General features: G+C 38.3%; 1 protein-coding gene across 1 annotated transcript in view; it reads right to left on the bottom strand.

Moving 5' to 3' along the window:
* Ccdc34 (coiled-coil domain containing 34) overlaps positions 1 to 19,329 on the bottom strand; it is a 31,059-nt gene that overhangs the window by 8,825 nt on the left and 2,905 nt on the right. Inside the window, exons 2-3 of the mRNA XM_036184917.1 lie at positions 18,822 to 18,957; positions 7,101 to 7,208 (exon numbers count right to left, since the gene is read on the bottom strand). Of these exons, the coding sequence (XP_036040810.1) occupies positions 7,101 to 7,208; positions 18,822 to 18,957 (244 nt within the window). The remainder of the gene's footprint in view (positions 1 to 7,100; positions 7,209 to 18,821; positions 18,958 to 19,329) is intronic.

Genomic DNA, 19,329 nt, shown 5'->3' with positions numbered 1-19,329 from the left:
AGGTTAAGATCACTGGCTGCTCTTCCAGAGGTCATGAGTTCAACTCCCAGCACACACATGGTGGCTCACAACCATCTGTAATGAGATCTGGTGCCTTCTTCTGGCATTTAGGCAAAACACTGTATACATGATAAATAAATAAATCTTAAAAACAAAACAAGACAAAACCATAAACCGTTAAAATTTGGACCTAGAGACACGGCTTAGTGGTCAAGAGCACTAGCTGTTCCTCCAAAGGACTCAGGTTCAAGTCCCAGAACCCTGATGCCAGCTATAACAGTCTGTATCTCAAGTTTCAGAAGATCCAATTCTCTCTGCTGGTGTCTCTGGGAACCGAGCATGCATGTGGTGTACAGATATATATATATAGAGAGAGAACAGAATGCTCATATACATAAATTTGTGTGTGTGTATGTGTGTGTGTGTGTGTGTATAAATTTTTAAAGAAAAATTAAATGGTAAAAAAAATTTGCAGCACATATATTTGCTAGGGAACTTATGCCTGGATAAGGAGTTCCAGGGCCAGAGGTCTTTCTCATAGCCCTTGCCCGGCATGTGTGTTAAGTCACCAGAACTAGAAAAACAAAATCCATGTGAATTATCTCAGGGACAGCTATGGTAGCTGAGTGTGTACAGAAGTAACTGCTCAGAAGAGGGAGAGAACTGCTTGGGCACAGGAGTTCAAAGACTACATGGGGAACACAGTAATCCCATCTCAAACAGATATGTAATCCTATTTTGATATCTTTAGAGAGAGGTGAGGCTGGGGATTAAAGTCAGACCTTTGTGCATGCTAAGTATAGGCTAGGTCACTGAGCCAAATTTTTGCATGAATAACAACTTCTTAACACCTTCCAAAAACAGGCAAAAGATACACAAAACAAAAAGAGTCAACTACAAAAGAGACATTGTCAAAACGTGTCATTGACCAATTCCACTCCATTTCTGTGTTGCTGTCATAGTTCTCAACTTGGTTACATTTAAGGTAACTGAACTGAAGTGAAGTCATAATGGTGGTCTCTGTCTCCTACAGTTCTGGTGTCCTTATTGGACATGGAAATGACATTGGGGTGTGAACAGATAGAAAGCCATGCAGGGAACAGAAACACAGTTGTTTTCGTCTGCAAACCAAGGAGACACATAATGAACAGTCCAAACCTGTACATTCTTCCCTTTTGATTTCTAGGCTCCCTAGCCATAAGAAAATTAACTTCCATTTTAAAAAAAACCACCTAGCTAGACTAGGAGGGTAAGTCTCCCAGTGAGACTAATACAATAAGAAAAGATGCTAGGCTTGGCAGTGGTGGTGCACACCTTTAATCCCAGTATTCAGGAGGCAGAGACAAGCATATCTCTGTGAGTTCGAGACCAGCCCCAGGACAGGCTCCAAAGCTACACAGAGAGACCCTGTCTCGAAAAACCAAAAGGAAAAAAAAAATGATGCTAAACACCAGTACATCTCAGGGTAACAAAAACAGCAATGGCAAATCACCACACATTAAAAAAAAATGATTGAGAAGATGGGGTCTGACAAAGGCATACACCAATTAGAACTTTCATGTGTTAATAATGGGACATAAAATGGTACAAGCACTTTAGAAAAAGTTTGGTGATTCCCAGAGAGTTAAAACACAGTTTCCATGCAGCCTAGCAATGAGCTCTGAAGCATCTGCCTAAGACAAATGGACACAAACATCATTTGTTTGTAAGTACAAACGGAAAACAACTCAATTTCCTATTAGCTAGTGAATGAATAAGCAATTTGTGCTATTCCACAGGATATTAGAACAATAAAAAGGGGTCGAGAATATATAAAATACTATGATAAAATTAAAAACAAAAGAAAATAAACTCAAAGGTGTATACACCCTATTGCTTTATTTAAAGAAATTCTAGGGAAGGCAATCTAATTGCCAGAACAGGATTACTTTGTTGTCTTGTTGCTGGGGCCAGGTTGGGGTAAGGAGCAGCAGGGTGCTGAGTGTAAGTGGACACAGAGAACTTTCTGGAATGACAGCAATGCTCTTATCAACTGATTGTAGTGCTGCTGGGTTGCTTGCACTGATACATAAGGTTATCAAGCTTCATAAACTTACAATTGATATAGTATATGCCAACTGTAGCCCAGTGATAGAGGACACCAGCTAGACTGCAGGAGTGTTAGTCCTGAGAATTAGACACAATCAAGTACTTTATATGTATGCAGGAAAATGACACTATGAATCCAGAACTCGGAATTAACATGCTAATAACGAGTTTGGAGGGAAGGAATCTAAGCATACATCCATTTTTTTAAAATTCGACAGGCTGTCTCCAGGACCTAAAGAGAGAAGAGAATGCCTGTGGACAGCAGAGGAACAGAGCAGGTGCTTTTCTACCCAGAGAGCAAAGCCACTAAGTGGCTTCGGAGTTTTCTAGCACACCGATTCCTACATAAGCAGGCACACACTGCGGTTTACAGAAGAAAACAGTGAGACTACCTACAACTTTCTGGCTGTGAACTCTGCTTCCTCTAACAGTCCCTGCCCCACACTGAAGAAAGGGTGAACAAACATCAGCTGACATCTTGAAGGACACACTGATAGCACCACATCAGTCGCAGGCCTCACTGAGCTGCAGCTGGAATTCACACAAAATACCACTTAGGTTTGAGAGTTAAAACTCATTCTATTTTTAAGTAACTGTAAAGCACTGAAAATAAAGGCCTTTCTCACAAAATACATATTAACACTGAAAACCGAGTCTAGAAAAAGAACTAGTGTGACAACACAAACATCAAAGTTCTGGATGAGATGTGCCCTTTGTTTAAAAAGGATTGACAATTTACAGTTACAAGGAACCAGCTTTGCTAATGGATACACAAATTCCTTTGGTCTGATTTTCTGATAGAGCACAGTGGAGAGGACAGAGGTGGCCGAGGCTAGGGCCAAAAGAGCCTGAAGCCCAGGCAGCAGAGGACCACACACCACGAAATGTAAACAGAGGAGCAAATCCTAGATGCCAGACTGGAAAAGAAGCAGGAGAGGAGAGTGTCTTTCCAAACAGAGGTAACTGTAGGGAAGGCTGGAAAAAGCAACTTGGTAGTTTAAAAGAAAAAAAAAGAAGAAGAAAGAAGGTGAAAAGGGAGAAGGTGGAGGAGGAGGAGGAGAGAAAAAGAAACTGCAATCAATTATTCCTTAACAGGCACAAGTTTGCTATAGAATACTAGTTAAATTCAATTTTTCAGGGTATATTTTTAAACAGTTTTCAACCTCTGGATCAGCAATTTTATCAGGACAAGCTACTTCTTTTCCTTGCTCCCCACCAAAACAAAACAAAAGGAAAAAAATAAAAAGAATTATTTTTCCCCAATAATAGGATTAGGTCTTCCACCATGAATTAAATCAGCAAATATATCATTGATCTGTCAGTATTATCTTCCATTCTTAGACAAATAATAACTATGCATGATTGGCATGGCAAAATTAGTTTAATGGAGTTGAAGATAAGAGAGGCTTTTAGATGAGAAAACACAGCATTCTACACAGATAGAATTATTCTGACTGATAGTTATAAACTTCTAAAAAGAATCACCCAAAGTTTTGTTATATCACATACTTATTTTAATCTTGGCATTTATTCACAGAGAACACTATTTTGTTATATTATGGAAGAAGCAAGCAAACAAAATCTACAATTGACTTCTGAAGGAAGAAATTTGCAGATATACACAACTAACTAATTCCTTTTTTGGTTTTCCGAGACAGGGTTTCTCTGTGTAGTTTTGCGCCTTCCCGGGAACTCACTTGGTAGCCCAGGCTGGCCTCAAACTCACAGACATCCGCCTGCCTCTGCCTCCTAAGTGCTGGGATTAAAGGCGTGCACCACCACCGCCCCGCCTAATTCCTTTTTATAATCACATCCACCCTGCAACTACTGGTCCTCTTAGTACTATAACTGGACATTAAACTTAACAATAGAGACAGAATTGTAATTAAACATTTTAAATCTTTGTCCTACAATTTAAATACTTGTTTCAATTCAACAAGTTTTTAACAATGATGCAGCACCATTCTTAACATAAAATTACAAGACAAATTTACAGTAACATTTTGTTGCTTTATTCTCTCTCCTCTCTCTCCCCCATCTCTTTCTCTCTCTTATTTGCTTGCTTGTTGAAGAGTTAACTCAGGGTCTGCATACTCAGGCAAGTGTTCTATTACTGAAATACACCCCCAGTTCCAGTACTTTAAAATTTTCTGATATATGATCCAACACAAGTATGTATTAAAATTTAAATAGGGGCTAAGAGTATACAGCTTAGTGGTTCAGTGTTAGCTTAACACAAAGCCCTGAGTTCAATTATTAGGGCCTATTGTTTTTTAAACAAATAATAACAAAAAATAAAAGGAGAGCTGGGAATGTAACTGGATGGTAGAGCACTTGCCTAGCATGCATGAGGCCCAAGGATTTATACACACATAACACAACATATACACATACAAAAGGAGGAAAAATATTTACTCAATAAAACAGCTCACATATCATAAGCAAAGCATTATGCTAAATCTAATAATAGATAAAAATAATTCATGTTTTAAAGGATCTTAAAAATAAGAGAGAAGTAAAGAAATGTATAGAACATAAAAAGGCTTTTCTGGAAAATACATACATACACAGGGAGAATATATAGCAAAGTCACTAACAGTGATATGAAATGAACAAATTCATAAGAAAGAATTGCTAACATATCAAGGGAGATTCCACCTTGATGATGTACTATGCACAGGTAGAATGTGCTGATCCTAGAAGCCTTGGGTTGTTCAAAGAACATCCCAACACCAGGCATGAGATGCCTTTTGGGAAGGCCCCAGAGGCCTTCAGATTATATACATTATGCCCACCATAGTGGGCTATTAAGACCCCAATGCTGCAACCACACACTTTGGTTGCAGACTACCAAGAGACCATCCTGGAGCTGAGGTGGAAGCTTCCCTGCTGTCTACGCTTCACAGTGCATGGCTGCTATGCGAGCAACTGGGAGAGAAGTCAGTAATGGTCTTTCAGTGTTAGGCTTTACAATCTATACTGCTAACTCATCAATAAGACGTGCTTACTAGTTTGGCAGTGACACAACTGTTATATGGGTAACCAAATTATTTTGTACTGTAACTGAGGCCTGCTCCCTAAGAGAGAGCTGTGGATCTTGTCAAAGGCCCGTGGTTGGGAAGTTCATAGGCACTGGGGATGAACCTGTGACTTCTGTCTTATTAACTGGACATGTTGTCAAGCTGCCTCTTAAATATTTATGTTCATAGTGACATGCTAGTTCTGTCTTCAGCCTTCATCAAAAAAGCTTCTCTTTGTAGCTAATAGGCACTAGTTACTAATGACTAAGAACAAATGACTATGAGTGCTCAGTATTAAACGAGACAGTCATATATATGCACGGGGAACACTAAACACTAAAGGGGTGTAAAGGATATAAGAGATAAACCACAGTTAGGAGGGCTATGAAATGCTGTCTTATGAGCACAGCACATCTGGGATGTGCATGAACTCACAGCAGCAGTGCTTGCCTGCATACAGTCCATACAAGACTAAAGCAGTAATAGATGAGGGCAGGGTTCATGAGGTCTGTCCCGCCCTGCTCAGGGGAACTAAGAGCAGTCAAAGGATCCCAGAAGAGATAGAATCATTATTTCAATGAAAGCAACTGGCTAGTTACTCATGCTTCAAAAGATGGTGTCCTACTCAAGCCGATTTGAGTGACCCTTGTCAAACTCAGTGGGTCACAAAGCAAAAACAAAATAAAAAGACATGAAAGAGGGATGAGAATTCAGTGGAGGGAGAGCTGGTGAGGGTGGGAAAAGGATAAAGGAGGGGAGAGAGATGAGTGTGGTCAGAATGGGTTATCATGTATGAAACTGTCAAAGAGTAAATAAATGGAAAAAAGAAAGAGAACTCAATAGTCTGTTTTGTAAGCACTTAAAAACAAACACATCAATAAAACCAAGAGAGGAGACATGAAAACTAGGGGACAGGGTTGGGGATTTAGCTCAGTGGTAGAGCGCTTGTCTAGCAAGCGCAAGGCCCTGGGTTTGATCCTCAGCTCAAAAACAAACAAAGAAACAAAAAAACCTAGGGGAAGGCATTCAGACTTCAGCAAGTCTGGCAGGGACAGAAGATGATGCTATTCACTCAGTATCATTTCTGGGTAACACATTTATGGTGCTGACCTGCACCCCCCCACACATACCCCCCCAAAAAAAGATGCTGCAGAACTGGACAGAAGCCCTTGAGCTTATCTCCTAGAGCAGGGAAGGAAACAATGGTGTACAAGAGGCAATGAGACTACTCAGAAGCAATTAAAAAAAAGGAATGTTTAGCAACAAGAATTCTGATTATGCCTCTGTGATGGAGGAGTCAGAAGAAGTAAGAAAAATAAAGAAGAAAGGTTCTTTGCTGGAGTAAGCTTTTTGTACACTGTATGAAGATGTTTGTTTAACCTGCCCAAGGCACCTTCTGCTTGCTTTAATAAAGAGATGAATGGCCAATAGCTAGGCAGGAGAAGATAGGTGGGACTTCAGGGGAGAAATAGGAACTCTGGGAAAGAACTGGAGGTGCAGGAGATTTGCGGGCCAGATGCAGAGGAAGTCGGATGTATGGTACCGGGGAGAGGTAATGAGTCACGTGACAGAATGTAGATTAATATAAATGGGTTAATTTAAATTTTAAGTTAGTTGGGAACAAGCCTAAGTCAAGGCCAAGCTTCCATAATGAATAAGAAGTCTCCGTGTCATTATTCAGGAGCTGGTGGTACAAAGTCCAACTCTAGTTCTATGAAAGGGCAAAGGCACCTTGTTATTGGTTGCTCCAAGACCCTGATATTCCACTAAAGACAGACTTAGTGATGGCAGGCAGACACTAGTGGAAGCCACAGGAAGAGAAGGAGAAGGCAAAGGGCAGAAGAGACACTTGGTAAGAGTCTATGAAAGTAGAAAAAAACCCCAACAAAACAAAAACAAAAAAGCAACAGATAAACAGTCTTAGATAATGGGGGAGAAAGAAAGACTTTGTAAGGATGCAAAGAATATACTTGCTTTTGTTTTTCTTTTTACCTGTTCATTTTTCTTCTGAACCCATTCCTTGTGCTTTTCTTCAGCAATTATCTTTCTTTTTTCACGCTCTTTCATTTCTTTTGTTTTTTCTATTTGTTGATTTAATTCCTGTGGGGTTTTATTTAAACAAAGAGCAACACTTAATAAAAATACCCAAATCACATAACTGAAAAAAGGCTGAGACTAAATTAAATATGAATATAACTTCTCTTATAGGACATATACCACAAGTGACAATATCTTATTTAAGTAACTCTAGGATAAAAGAAAGCACTGGTACAAATGTAAGTCATTCTGCAGGAATACAAATAATTCATTGGTAGCAAAACTCTAGTTTTTTAGACTAAACTTCAGCAATTGATATCAATTTTCCTATACATAAATTTTGGCATCACTGTGAGCTACTGGCAGTAGCTCAAGAGAATTATAACTTTCTTTTTACAGTTATTTATTCTTTTATAGATTTTTTTTTAAAAAGAAAACTTTTAGATTCTTGATGAAAATAAAGGATGAATGAAACAATCCTTAAATTTTTAATTTATAGCTACATTAAAGAGATGTAAAGAAGCTATTTATTTTTCTTAGAGGGGGAAAAAAAAAGAATCCAGAGTTTTTTTCATTGATTTTACAGCTGCTGGGATATAAAACAAAATCATGTTCAGATCCCAGATTACTCAACTGCCTTGCTGTCACTAGAGTCAGTATGTCAGGGCGTTTCCTCAGGAGAAAAAAATGAAGAAGGCATGGCCAGTAAAATGCAAGCTGAATGCCACATAACTTGCTACTCATCAGTTAAATCCATGCATTGGTTGAGAAACTTCTCAAAATAGACTCCTCTAGGATTCTACACTCAATCACTGTTCATTGTCTGTTCTCTCTCCTTAGTTATTAGTGAACAGATACATTTATACATCTTCCATTGATCTACTCTCTTATTCAGGCCCCCTTTCCCTAAGACCTACCTATCTGAGTATACAGGCCAATAAGGACAATTTTCTCTCATACTAATTCTAGTACCTTAAATGAAGATAATATGTAGGCAAGAACAAACTTTTTGCACTTTAGAACAAAATCACAGGCTATCTGCTTTCGTGTGTGCTTGTCTAAATTCCACTGGATAGAACACACCTGCCTCCTTCACTCAAAAACTCAACATTTTAACACTTTCCCTCTAAAAGCAAATTTCTATCTTGGTATTAAGACTTTTTCATTAACTAGCTCTTATTCCTTGATTACTCTAATACGTTTTTACAGGTGCTTGCTATATAGCTAACAAGAACTGCGTGATGGTGGTTGTGTATGTGTGTATGTATGAAAGTGCTCACATGACGCATGTGTGTGAAGTGTGGGCACATGCATGCCACCGCACACATGTGGAGATCAGAGGAAAACTTTCAGGAGACAGTTTACCCCTTCCACTGTGGGATCTGAGGACCAAACCTAGGCCATCAGGCCTATAGGCAAGAACCTTGACCAACTCAGCCAACTCACTGGCCCCACCTTACTTTTTTAGGTCCCATCTCTGCTTCCCCAGCACTGGATTTGTTTGTTTGAGACAGGGTCTTTTTATAAAAAATAATTTATTTATTTATTTTTATGAACATTGATTTGTGTTTTATCTACCTGTGTATTTGTGTTGACAATGTCAGATCCTCTAGATTTGGAGTTACAGACAGTTGTAAACTGCCATGTGGTGCTAGGAATTGAACCCTAGTCCTCTGGAACTACTGAACCATCTCTCCAGCCCACACAAGTTCCCCTTTTTATTTTCTCGATTTTTTTGAGATAGGGTTTCTCTGTGTAACAGCTCTGGCAGTCCTGAAACTTGCTTTGTAGACCAGGCTGACCTCGAATTTACAGAGATCTGCTGGCCTCTGCCTCCCAAGTGCTGGGATTAAAGGTGTGTGCCACCACCGCTCAGCACAAGTGGCTTTTTAAAAGGTCTGGGAGCTCACACTTAGGCCCGGGTGTTTGCACAGAGCACTTTATGGACAGCTCGACCAATAATCTACTCTTAAAAATAAAATCAGGCCTATTTGGGGAAATTTTGTTTACTTATCTATCAGATCTATATATAGAAACTTATATATACATAAGTAATCATATGCATGAACACATGGGTGTATATATAGATATATTTTTCTCCTTTGTTTTCTGACATAACTCCAGATGGTCTTCCCCTTATAACATGTACTACAATAATTTCCTAGTCAGTTTTCTTCAGAATGGTTTTCAAGCCATTAATCACTGTCACCAGCCTTTGTCATTGAGAACTCTAAATCACCCCTTTGCCATGAAGTTCTGCTTCATAGTATTCAATTTATTCTGGTTTTCTCAAAAAGAAGAAACTGATACCACTCTCTACTTTTCTAACATCTCCACCCCACCATCTTGCCCTTTAAAGCCATGTCCTCAGAGTTAAAAGCAGTTTTACAGTTTAGATGTACAGCTAGGTATGAATGATTGCACTTATATCCTCCTAAAGGTTCTTTAAATAATAAACAATTGCAGAGTGGGTTACTCAGACCTTATATCCTGTTTTATAGTTGTCAATTTTCAGTTAGTGTAAGGGCTAAAGAAGACCTAGTAGTACCTAGAAAATGCTACCACTGACCTACATAGTGGTCTAATTCCAGAGGATCTGTTTTAATATTTTGCCTATCCAAAATACACATCATATTCTAGACATAAGAATCTCTCCCAAGGTTGGCCTTGACTTGTTTATCACCAATGAAGGCTTCTTCCAGGACAGGAGTGTTCTCCCAAAAGCCCGACATAGTCTTCTGGGATACCACTGAATTTCAATAGGATATAGTTATTTTCCCATAGAGAACACACTTTATGGTAAAAATAAAATCAACATGCATGTGTATTTCAATATATTGTGACTACCTACAAAGAAGTTTTAGCCATTGAAGGTAACAGTTAAAAACAATACAAAATAGCTTTGACCACTCTATATCCCATCTGATTGCTTTATCCAAAGCTAATTAATTAAATGACAAAAGTTAATGTGGTGGTGGGGGGAGAAAAACTATCTGGTTTACTAAAAAAGGTATTTTACAATTTTGAACACATTAATGTATAAAGCTAATTAATGGAACCAAAGACTATAGAGAGAATGAGGCTAGAGAGATGGCTCAGTTGTTAGAAGTATGTTCTTGCAGAGAATCCAGTTCAAATTCCCAGTACCCACATCAGGTGGAGCACAACCACCTGTAACTACAGATCCAGGGGGTCTAGTGCCTTCTTCTGGACTCCATAGACATTTGCATTCATGGACACATAGAAAGACACATGTGAATGTGCCTGTGCATGGACATGAAGTAATAAAAATAAACCTTAAAAGAGACCATAGAGAATTTAGGCAGCTAGCTAAAGAATTTTTCAAAGTAATAAAAATGTAAATAAAATACAAAAAATCTACAAAGTCCAATATGCTGGCTTTTATAATATTGATGTTCAAAAATAATTATAAATGCTTAAAATTTGTAAATAGATCATTTGAATGAGTTAAAACAATTACAACTCTAACAAAAATGTCTGAAAGGATTATGTCTGTTGATGGACTCAGATATTTATGAATGAGGCTAATCTTTTTAATGGTCCAACTTACCACATAAAATTTTCTTTAAATTTTAAAGGAAAAGAACAATAATGCCAGAATATTGAGAAAGGAGGATTAGAGAGAGAAAGGATAGACTAGCGTGTTAGGGGTGGATATGATTAAAGTACATTATATACTCAAACAAAAATCTCATTACACAATCTGTAACTTTCCACAAGCATGCCCTAATTAAGTAATTAAATGGTTAAGCTAACTGTGGTAGTCTACTAATCGAAATCCCACCATTTGGGAGGTGAGGCAGGAAGAACATTGAGTTTGAGGTCAGCCAGGATGACTAGCAAATTTGAGGACATCCTGGGATATAAAAAATACACTGACTCCAAACAGTCAAAATAATAAGTAAATATTAAGGCTGACTCATTTATTTTTAAAATAAAATCCTGATATTGTGGGAAAAGGCACTTATATTGGTAATAAATTCCAGACCTAACTTTTCCACTGATTAAAAACTTGACCAAGTTACTTCTCTCTAGCTACCTGATTTTTAGCTTTAGTAGGGTCAGCCTACATGTTGGTATTCCTGGCATGACTGGTACATAAGATTCAAACAAAATACCTTAGACATGTCAGAGCTACATAATAAGGCACAAGAAATGCCAAATAATTCAAAAACATGAAAAGGATTTAAACCTCATAAATAATTATACCCTGCTGTATGCTTAACTGTTGTGGTGTGGACTTCATACTATTTTAATTTGTTCTCAAAACAACTTTTCATAGTAATTATTGCCTTTCATACTCAATAACAGCTAACCTGTATTGAGTGCTTTCTATACACTCGGCCATATCCCAACAGTTTGTCCTCCTCCTTTCACTGAAGCACAAAAGACTATGGTCAAAGTCTGTTTGGAATGGAGGAAGTATGGCTCAAATGTGTGCTATGAACTACTACTCTATTGCTAATGTCTGATTTGTAGATGAAGAACCCAAGGCCAAGAGGATGTAAACAACTTTCCCAAGACTTCCAGTGGAGGGATTGGGACACCAACCCAGGCACAAAACCTTCGACCTAAAATTTGTCCTGCCTACAAGATATGCTAGAGTAAAGGTGGTGTAGAAACTGTGGGAGTGGCCAACCAAAGACTGGTTCAGCTTGAGACCTATACCATGGGAGGGAGCTCTCCCCTTACACTGCCTGGAGGTCCAGGACACAGAGGATGGAAGGTTAGAGACCTAGGATAGAACCAAACATGAATGGGAAAAATAGTCAATGAAATGATTCCTAATGATATTCTGCTATACTTATAGATGGATGCCTCGCCCAATTGTCATCAAATGCTTCTTCACTCAGCAACTGATGGAAATAGATAGCAAGACCTACAGCCAAAAATTAGATGGAGGTTCTGCTCAGGGAATTCTATTTAAAAAAGAAAGGAAGGACTGTAGGTCAAGGACACCACAAGAAAACCCATTGAATCACCTGGGCTCACAGAGACTGAACTGATAACCAGAAGCCTTCATGGGACTGACCTAGGCCCTCTGCACATATGTTACAGTTGTGTAGCTTGGTCCTCTTGTGACACTCCTGACAGTGGGAACAGGGGCTATCTCTGACTCTGTTGCCTGCTTTTCGGAACCCTTCCTTGCTGGGGATGTCGTTCTATATGCTGTGAATGTGTTGCTCTGATTGACTGATAAATCAAACACTGATTGGCCAGTAGCCAGGCAGGAAATATAGGTGGGACAAAGAGAGAGGAGAATTCTGGGAAGAGGAAGGCTGAGTCAGGAAACATTGCCAGCTGCCACCACCATGAGAAATAAGATGTAAATAAAGATAGTGGTAAGCCACAAGCCACGTGGCAAGGTATAGATTTATAGAAACGGGTTAATTTAAGATATAAGAACTAAATAGCAAAACAAAACAAAACAAAACAAAACAAAAAACTAGATAGCAAGAAGCCTGCCACGGCCATACAGTTTAAAAGTAATGTAAGTCTCTGTGTGTTTACTTGGGTCTGAGTGTCTGTGGGGCCAAGTGGGACTGGAGAAAACTCCAGCTACAAGTGGTGCCAGAATGTGGGGGCAAGAATTCCCACCTAAAACCTGAGAAGGAAGATTCTAAAATGGAGCTAAAACAGCTTCATAGTTGTCTCTCTCAAGTTAGCGGCAACCTGTGGGCTTGAGCTACTCTATGGCAGGTTCGTTGCATGCGGGGTTGACCTGCGCCAGAAGTATCTCCAAGCTGCGCACTATGCTACATGGTAGATATAGTTTGTGCTAGTTAAAAATAAAATAAAATAAAATAAAATAGGTTTCCGTGCTACTTTGATAAAGGCATAGACCCACTGCCTCCCAGAGTCCTGTGGTGAGCACCCTTCCTCTAAAGCTGGTGGTAAACATAGTTCTGCCATGTTGGAAAGCTGAGGTGGGCAGAGCCAGCAGCCACAGCTGCCTTTTCAATCCTAGAAATGCTGCAATTTAAAGCAGGAGGTTCACAATAAGACAGTTTCAGATGGAATAGTTTACAATGTGTGTAAAAAAGTATGTAGGCTTGCAAGAGAGACAAAAAGAAATAAATATAGTTATGTAAAGAAATGGTTTTAAAAAACAGTCTTTAAAGAGAAAGTAAAAGTAATATTAAAAAATAAGCCACTTAGAGATGGATATCACACAGAGAATCTGGATTGTGTTGTCTTTGATATTTTTAACTGCAGAAAGACATTTGATTGTAAAGACTGCTCAGTTAAACCAATATGTATATTTTAAAGGTATGTTGACTTCAAAATTTGGATCTAAGGATATGTTGCTTTGGAAAGGAGGCTCTGCTTTTATTTCCACAGAAAGCCAGAGGCTATGGATTTGTTCCAGATTAAGATACATCAGGTTTGATCAGCCAAGACCCCCTGAAAGGTCTCTGATGACACCATGGCCCAGATGATCCAACATCCAGAACATTTGTCAAGGCAACTGGCTCAAACAATACAGCCTCATGGACTACCCCATAATGCTAACATTTTCTTTGTGTCCCCATAAGAATACAACACCATCATCCAGCAGGAAGTAATATGAGAAGCTACTCTCAAATTCCCAAATATACCAAGCTTGCTTTGGAGATGGAATTGGCTCACTCCTTCTCTAAACCCAAGCATATTGCTAAAATAAAAGGTTGAGAGGTTTTTCTGTCCCATATCAGAAGAGCCCTCTGCTGTGGGACAGAACAAAACCAATATTTTTATTTAAAACAGGTTGATTATAAATGCAATCTCTTTCTAAAGAAGAAAAGGGGAGATAGATATGACAGGATAAATAGTAACAACTTGTTTTAAAATGTTTATATTGCTATGGATTTTAGTTTATTGACACAAGTTTAAACTTAATTTTGTTATACTGTATATATATTTCTACTCTCATTTGAGGTATTATATTAATGTAACTAATTTAGATTGTTATGGATAATTAAAAAGTACAAATTAATAATTAGTCTTCTATGATAGTCAAACTTATATTCATGTTAAGTTTTCTAGGTATACATAGATATAATTCAATTAGGTAGGTAATCTTCAAACACTTCAAAGATCTATAGACTATGGCATTTAAAATGTTTTAAAAATTTAGACTTTCTGGACAGTGAGACATGTCTGCTCCTGGCAGCACCGATTTACTTAAGAGAGGTGGATGGGCACTGAAGACATTCTATATGGATTTTATCTTCTTGTTGGCAAAAATAGACATTTGGGCAAGAAACTGTTTTTGCCTGAACTGTTTGATTGACTGGACATGCAGGACCCATAGGAAGGTGATCATTGAACTTTGCTTGGCAAAATGGTCCTTCAGGTTCCTGCTTCACAGAGGAAACTGGCAGACATTCTACAGGACACAGAAAAAAGTGACTGAAAGACTCTAGGCCTGTGGGCTGAAGACAGATGTCCCAATCTTACAGAGGAACTTTGGATGACTGTCCAGGCTGCCAGCTGTCTCTGTCTACTCTCACAAGGCTCCTGAAAGTTGCTTGTGTCCTTCTCCCATTTCTCAGGTAGTATTATATCCTTCTGAGGTCTTTGATGTAGTTGAAGACTAGATAGTTATAATTTTCTTTGGTTATGATAAGAGATTAGATAGATATAAAACTTTAGACTCACAAATATAAGATGATAGGATATTTTCTTTGATTTTGTCAAATATAAATAAATTAGATATTGTAACTATAATTCTTGCTTGATAATTGTTTTGTTATATGTAATTTTACTATGTTAAAAACCTTCTTTTTTGAAAAAAAGAAAAGGGGAAGTGCTAGGGATGTCTTTCTGTATGCTGTGAATGTGTTGCTCCGATTGATTGATAAATAAACTGCTGATTGGGTAGTAGCCAGGCAAGAAGTATAGTATAGGCGGGATAAGCAGAAAGGAGAATTTTGGCAGGTGGAAGGCTGAGTGAGGAGACGCTGCCAGCCGCCACCGCACCATGAGAAGCAAGATGTAAAGTACTGGTAAGCCATGAGCCATGTGGCAACTTATAGATTAATATAAATGGGTTAATTTAAGATACAAGAACTAGATAGCAAGAAGCCTGCCATGGCCATACAGTTTATAAGTAATATGTCTCTGTGTGTTTACTTGGGTCTGAGCAGCTGCAGGAGCTAGGTGGACACAGAAAAAGTCCAGCTACACTTCTTCCTACTAGATTGCCTCATCCAGCCTTAACAGGAGAGAAGGGGCATAGTTTCACTGCAACTAGATATGCCATGGCTGGTTGATATACATGGGAGGCCTGTCCTTTTCTGAAGAGAAAAGGAGGAAGAGTCTGTGGTGGGGAGGGGGCAGTTACAGCTGCAGTTGGGATGTTCTACATGACTCCACAGGCCAGATTTTCTTACTAGTTTGCTCTAATTTAAGAAACTTCTTTCTCTGTATACTGAGCAAAACTGATTTGAAGTAACTCCTTTTTTCTTAACAAGTGATCTGTAGGGAGGGTCCAGACAGAGCCAGAAACACCTCACTGGCCTCCGTTTTACCACAAGGTAGTAATCAGACTATGATTCGAATATTAATTCAATGGTTTAAAAACAAGCAAAACCAAAGTACAGTACAAGTTGTTGCACAAAATTGAGACATTTCAGATACATATGTATACACATATTCATTTTCTGTGTGATAGAAAGAACAGTTTGGTTACTATGGACAAGTATTTCTATTGATTGCTTTTTTAAAACTCCCCCAGATGACCTTGAACTTCTGATCCTCCTACCTCCATCTCCTAAATACTGGAATTGCAGGTTGAGAAAGAGGCATGTGCCATCTCACCTGTACAGTTTATGCCATTCTGGGAAAGGACTCCAGGGCTTCAAGAATGCTTAGTAAGCATTCTACCAATTAAGCTACATCTTCAGACCTGAACAAATATTTTTAAGAGGCACTCTACTGAGACTATGGGTGTAGGTCAGTAGTAGAGACTTTGTCTAGCATGTACAGAGTCCTAGATTTGATTCCCAATATTGTGGGGGTGGGGGAAAGGGACTAGGCTAAGAGGGTAAGATAAGATTCTTATCTGGGGACTCAAGAATACAAATTAACATGCAAAATTGAAGATCATGATGGCAATATTAAAAATAATGCCAGTAAAAACAAAATCAGTCATCATCATACGTTGTTTCATGTAACTGTACAAAAGTCCTTGATAGGTACAATTTCATCCCTCTCATATAGATGGACAAATTGAAGTACAGAAGTTTAAATAACTTAGCTAATGTCAACCAGCAAGTGAAAAGGCTATAACTAGGGCTCTTATAAGTCTTTCCTGACACCAAACCATAAGTCTTTCTTAAGTTCTGTTAACAAGGAAGGGCTTCCTGTAGACAAATTTCTAAATGGTCTTATTAAATAAAAAACACGGAGCCAGAAATTTGGGTTAAAGCCTTAGAGAGATCAGGAAAATACGAAAAGCCACCAGCTAACCTCACCTCACCAACTCAGCAGCTTCCAAGGAGAGCAACTTCCTGTCTACTCAGGCTTATATGCCTTGCTTTTCTGCCCTCTCACTGGCTCTTAGCCCAGCCACCTCACATCCTCTTCCTACACAGCTCTGTCACTGTCTGTCTGTCTGTCCACCAGGTCTCTATGGTTGGTACTGGGATTAAATGTGGGTTGGCTCTGTTCCCTAGTGTGGCCTTGACCATACAGAGATAAGGTATTAAGGGCATGTGCTGCCTGACTTCTTTGTTTACTTAAAATTGCTGGCCTTTTCCCTCTGATCTCCAGGCAAGCTTTATTTACTAATGCACAAATAAAATATCACCACAGCTTCCCTCACAGAGTACCTTTCCAGGAACAGATTTACAATCTAGAATACAGAGTAACATGTAGTAGGAATCAGCCAAATGGATTGGTACCTATAACCATTTGACTTATGCCAAGCCTCCTCCTGACTTATGACTGTCTACCTAGTTAGAAATTTAACATAGAAATAATTAGTTTTAAAACTGATAAGGAATTATTATAATACTGTAAAGGGTTTAGTTTATATAATTTTTATATTATGTTTACCATCAGATGAAAATAAAATCACACAGTGAACAAATTTCAATACATATTTAATATATTATATATATAACATTATCAGGAAACCACTTTAAAATGATACTAAAAATATTAAATAAGGACTGGGAGTGTAATGCAAAGGTAAGAGCACTTGCCTAGCATGTTCAAGGCCCTTAGTAAAATTCTCAAAACAAAGAAGTGTGTTCAATGATATGGAACTATATTAATATGTAACAGGCAGAAAATGCATGTTATAAAAGAGTTTGATTCTATTTCCTTAAAAATAAGAAGTACCCTTTAATATTCTTTGACTTCTATGTTTAGATATGAAGAATTAAGATAGAAAGGTTGGGTGGGCATGGATATGCACACCTTTAATTCCAGCACTCAGGAAGCAGAGGCAGGTAGATCTCTGTGAGTTTGAGGACAGCCTGTCTACATACTGATTTCCAGGACAGTAAGAGCTACATAGTGAGACCATGTCTTCAAAAATAAAGATAGAAAGGTTGGATAATGAATTGGGGAATGTCAAATTATACAAATCTAAAACTAATTTGTTTTGTGAGTTTGGACAGAGTTCAACAGGAGATTCACTTACAATAAAAATGTCTATAAGCAATGCTGAGAGCACAGAAACATGAAACACCTTGAGAAGCCAGCAGGTCCCAGCACATACTTGCTTTAGGATGTGCTCTTTGGGGGGCGATGGGTAGGTGTTTCTGTTTCAGCTTCTCTGTCATTTCTTTACTCATTATACAGCTAAATTTATATTAGTTAAATGTACATATGCTAAGGTTCCATTGAATGTGCCTGTTTATACACATTAGTACATAGCCCTTTGTATCACTGGTTGCTATTTTTATGAATACAACCAAGAATGGACCAAAAATATTGAGAGAAAATTGTGCTCCTCTCTCTCATAGACAGTTTTTTTTATATCATCTTCTAAAAAATGTAGCATAAAAACTATTAACACAGTATTTACGTTACATTCAATAGTATAAATAATCTAGAGATGATTTAAAGTATGAAAAAGATGTGTACAGGTTATAAGTAAGTGTTATGTTGTTTTATATAATGGGCTTTCACAGCTGAAGATATGTACATCTAAGAACCTGGAACCAATCCTTTACAGATACCAGTGAGTTACTCTTTATTTACAAAAAGATAACCTGGAATGCTACATGCCATAATATCAAACTTGGTCATCTACAGGTGCTGACTTAAGAAGGGCTCATTTCTTAATGGTGCTTAGCTTGCTTTTCAGACCCTCTTCTAATGAAAAAATAGTATTTCTTTCTTTTTCTTTTCGAGACAGGGTTTCTGTGTGTAACAGTCCTGGCTGTCCTAGAACTCCCTTTGTACACCAGGCTGGCCTCGAACTCACAGAGATCTGCCTGCATCTGTCTCTTAAGTGCTGAGACTAAAGACGTGTACCACCACTGCCTGGCAAGAAAATACTATTTCTAAATAAGATTTATTAAAACTGCTATAGTACCCCTACCTCATGCAAAAGCATAAACATTATTTCAAGGACAATAGCATTAACATTTTAATTGGTAAAAGTAGCTCCATCTATGAACTCAGGATTCAATGACGAGATCATTTGTTCAGTTTTACCTCTAGAACTTTCTGTTGTAGCCGGCCACGCTCTTCTTTTTCTTTGCCAACAAACCACATCTCCCATGGTGTCAGGCTGTCTTCCCGTAATGGCACCTGCTTCTGTTCTTGTTTATCCTGTGACTCAACTTCACAGCTATAAGAGAACCAAGTGCAGCACTTACTATCAAGAACTCTTCTTTCCACTCACAATCACTTAGCTGTACAATGAAAGCAAAATGTGATATTTCCAACAGTTGGATTTTTACAAATCCATTATGAATTATTCAAAATTCCTATTAAAATTGTAAAGGTCAATCTCTGAAGTAGTTTATCATCAAACTGCCTTTATTTCTAAACCACACCATTTAAGAAGCCATGGAGTATCCCAAACCCAACCCATTTGTCTCAATTTAGGCATTTTTCCTTTTCCCTTTCCCTCCTTAAACAGTACAAGGGAAAAAAAATGTGCATACACACTGAGAAAATATAATGCAAATGTGTTAATAATCAGGGGTTTTGGGTAAAG

Source organism: Onychomys torridus, chromosome 4, assembly GCF_903995425.1.
Source record: "Onychomys torridus chromosome 4, mOncTor1.1, whole genome shotgun sequence".
Classification (NCBI taxonomy): domain Eukaryota; kingdom Metazoa; phylum Chordata; class Mammalia; order Rodentia; family Cricetidae; genus Onychomys; species Onychomys torridus.
The sequence above is the reverse complement of the archived record's forward strand: the minus strand, read 5'-3'. Positions and strand labels throughout refer to the sequence as shown.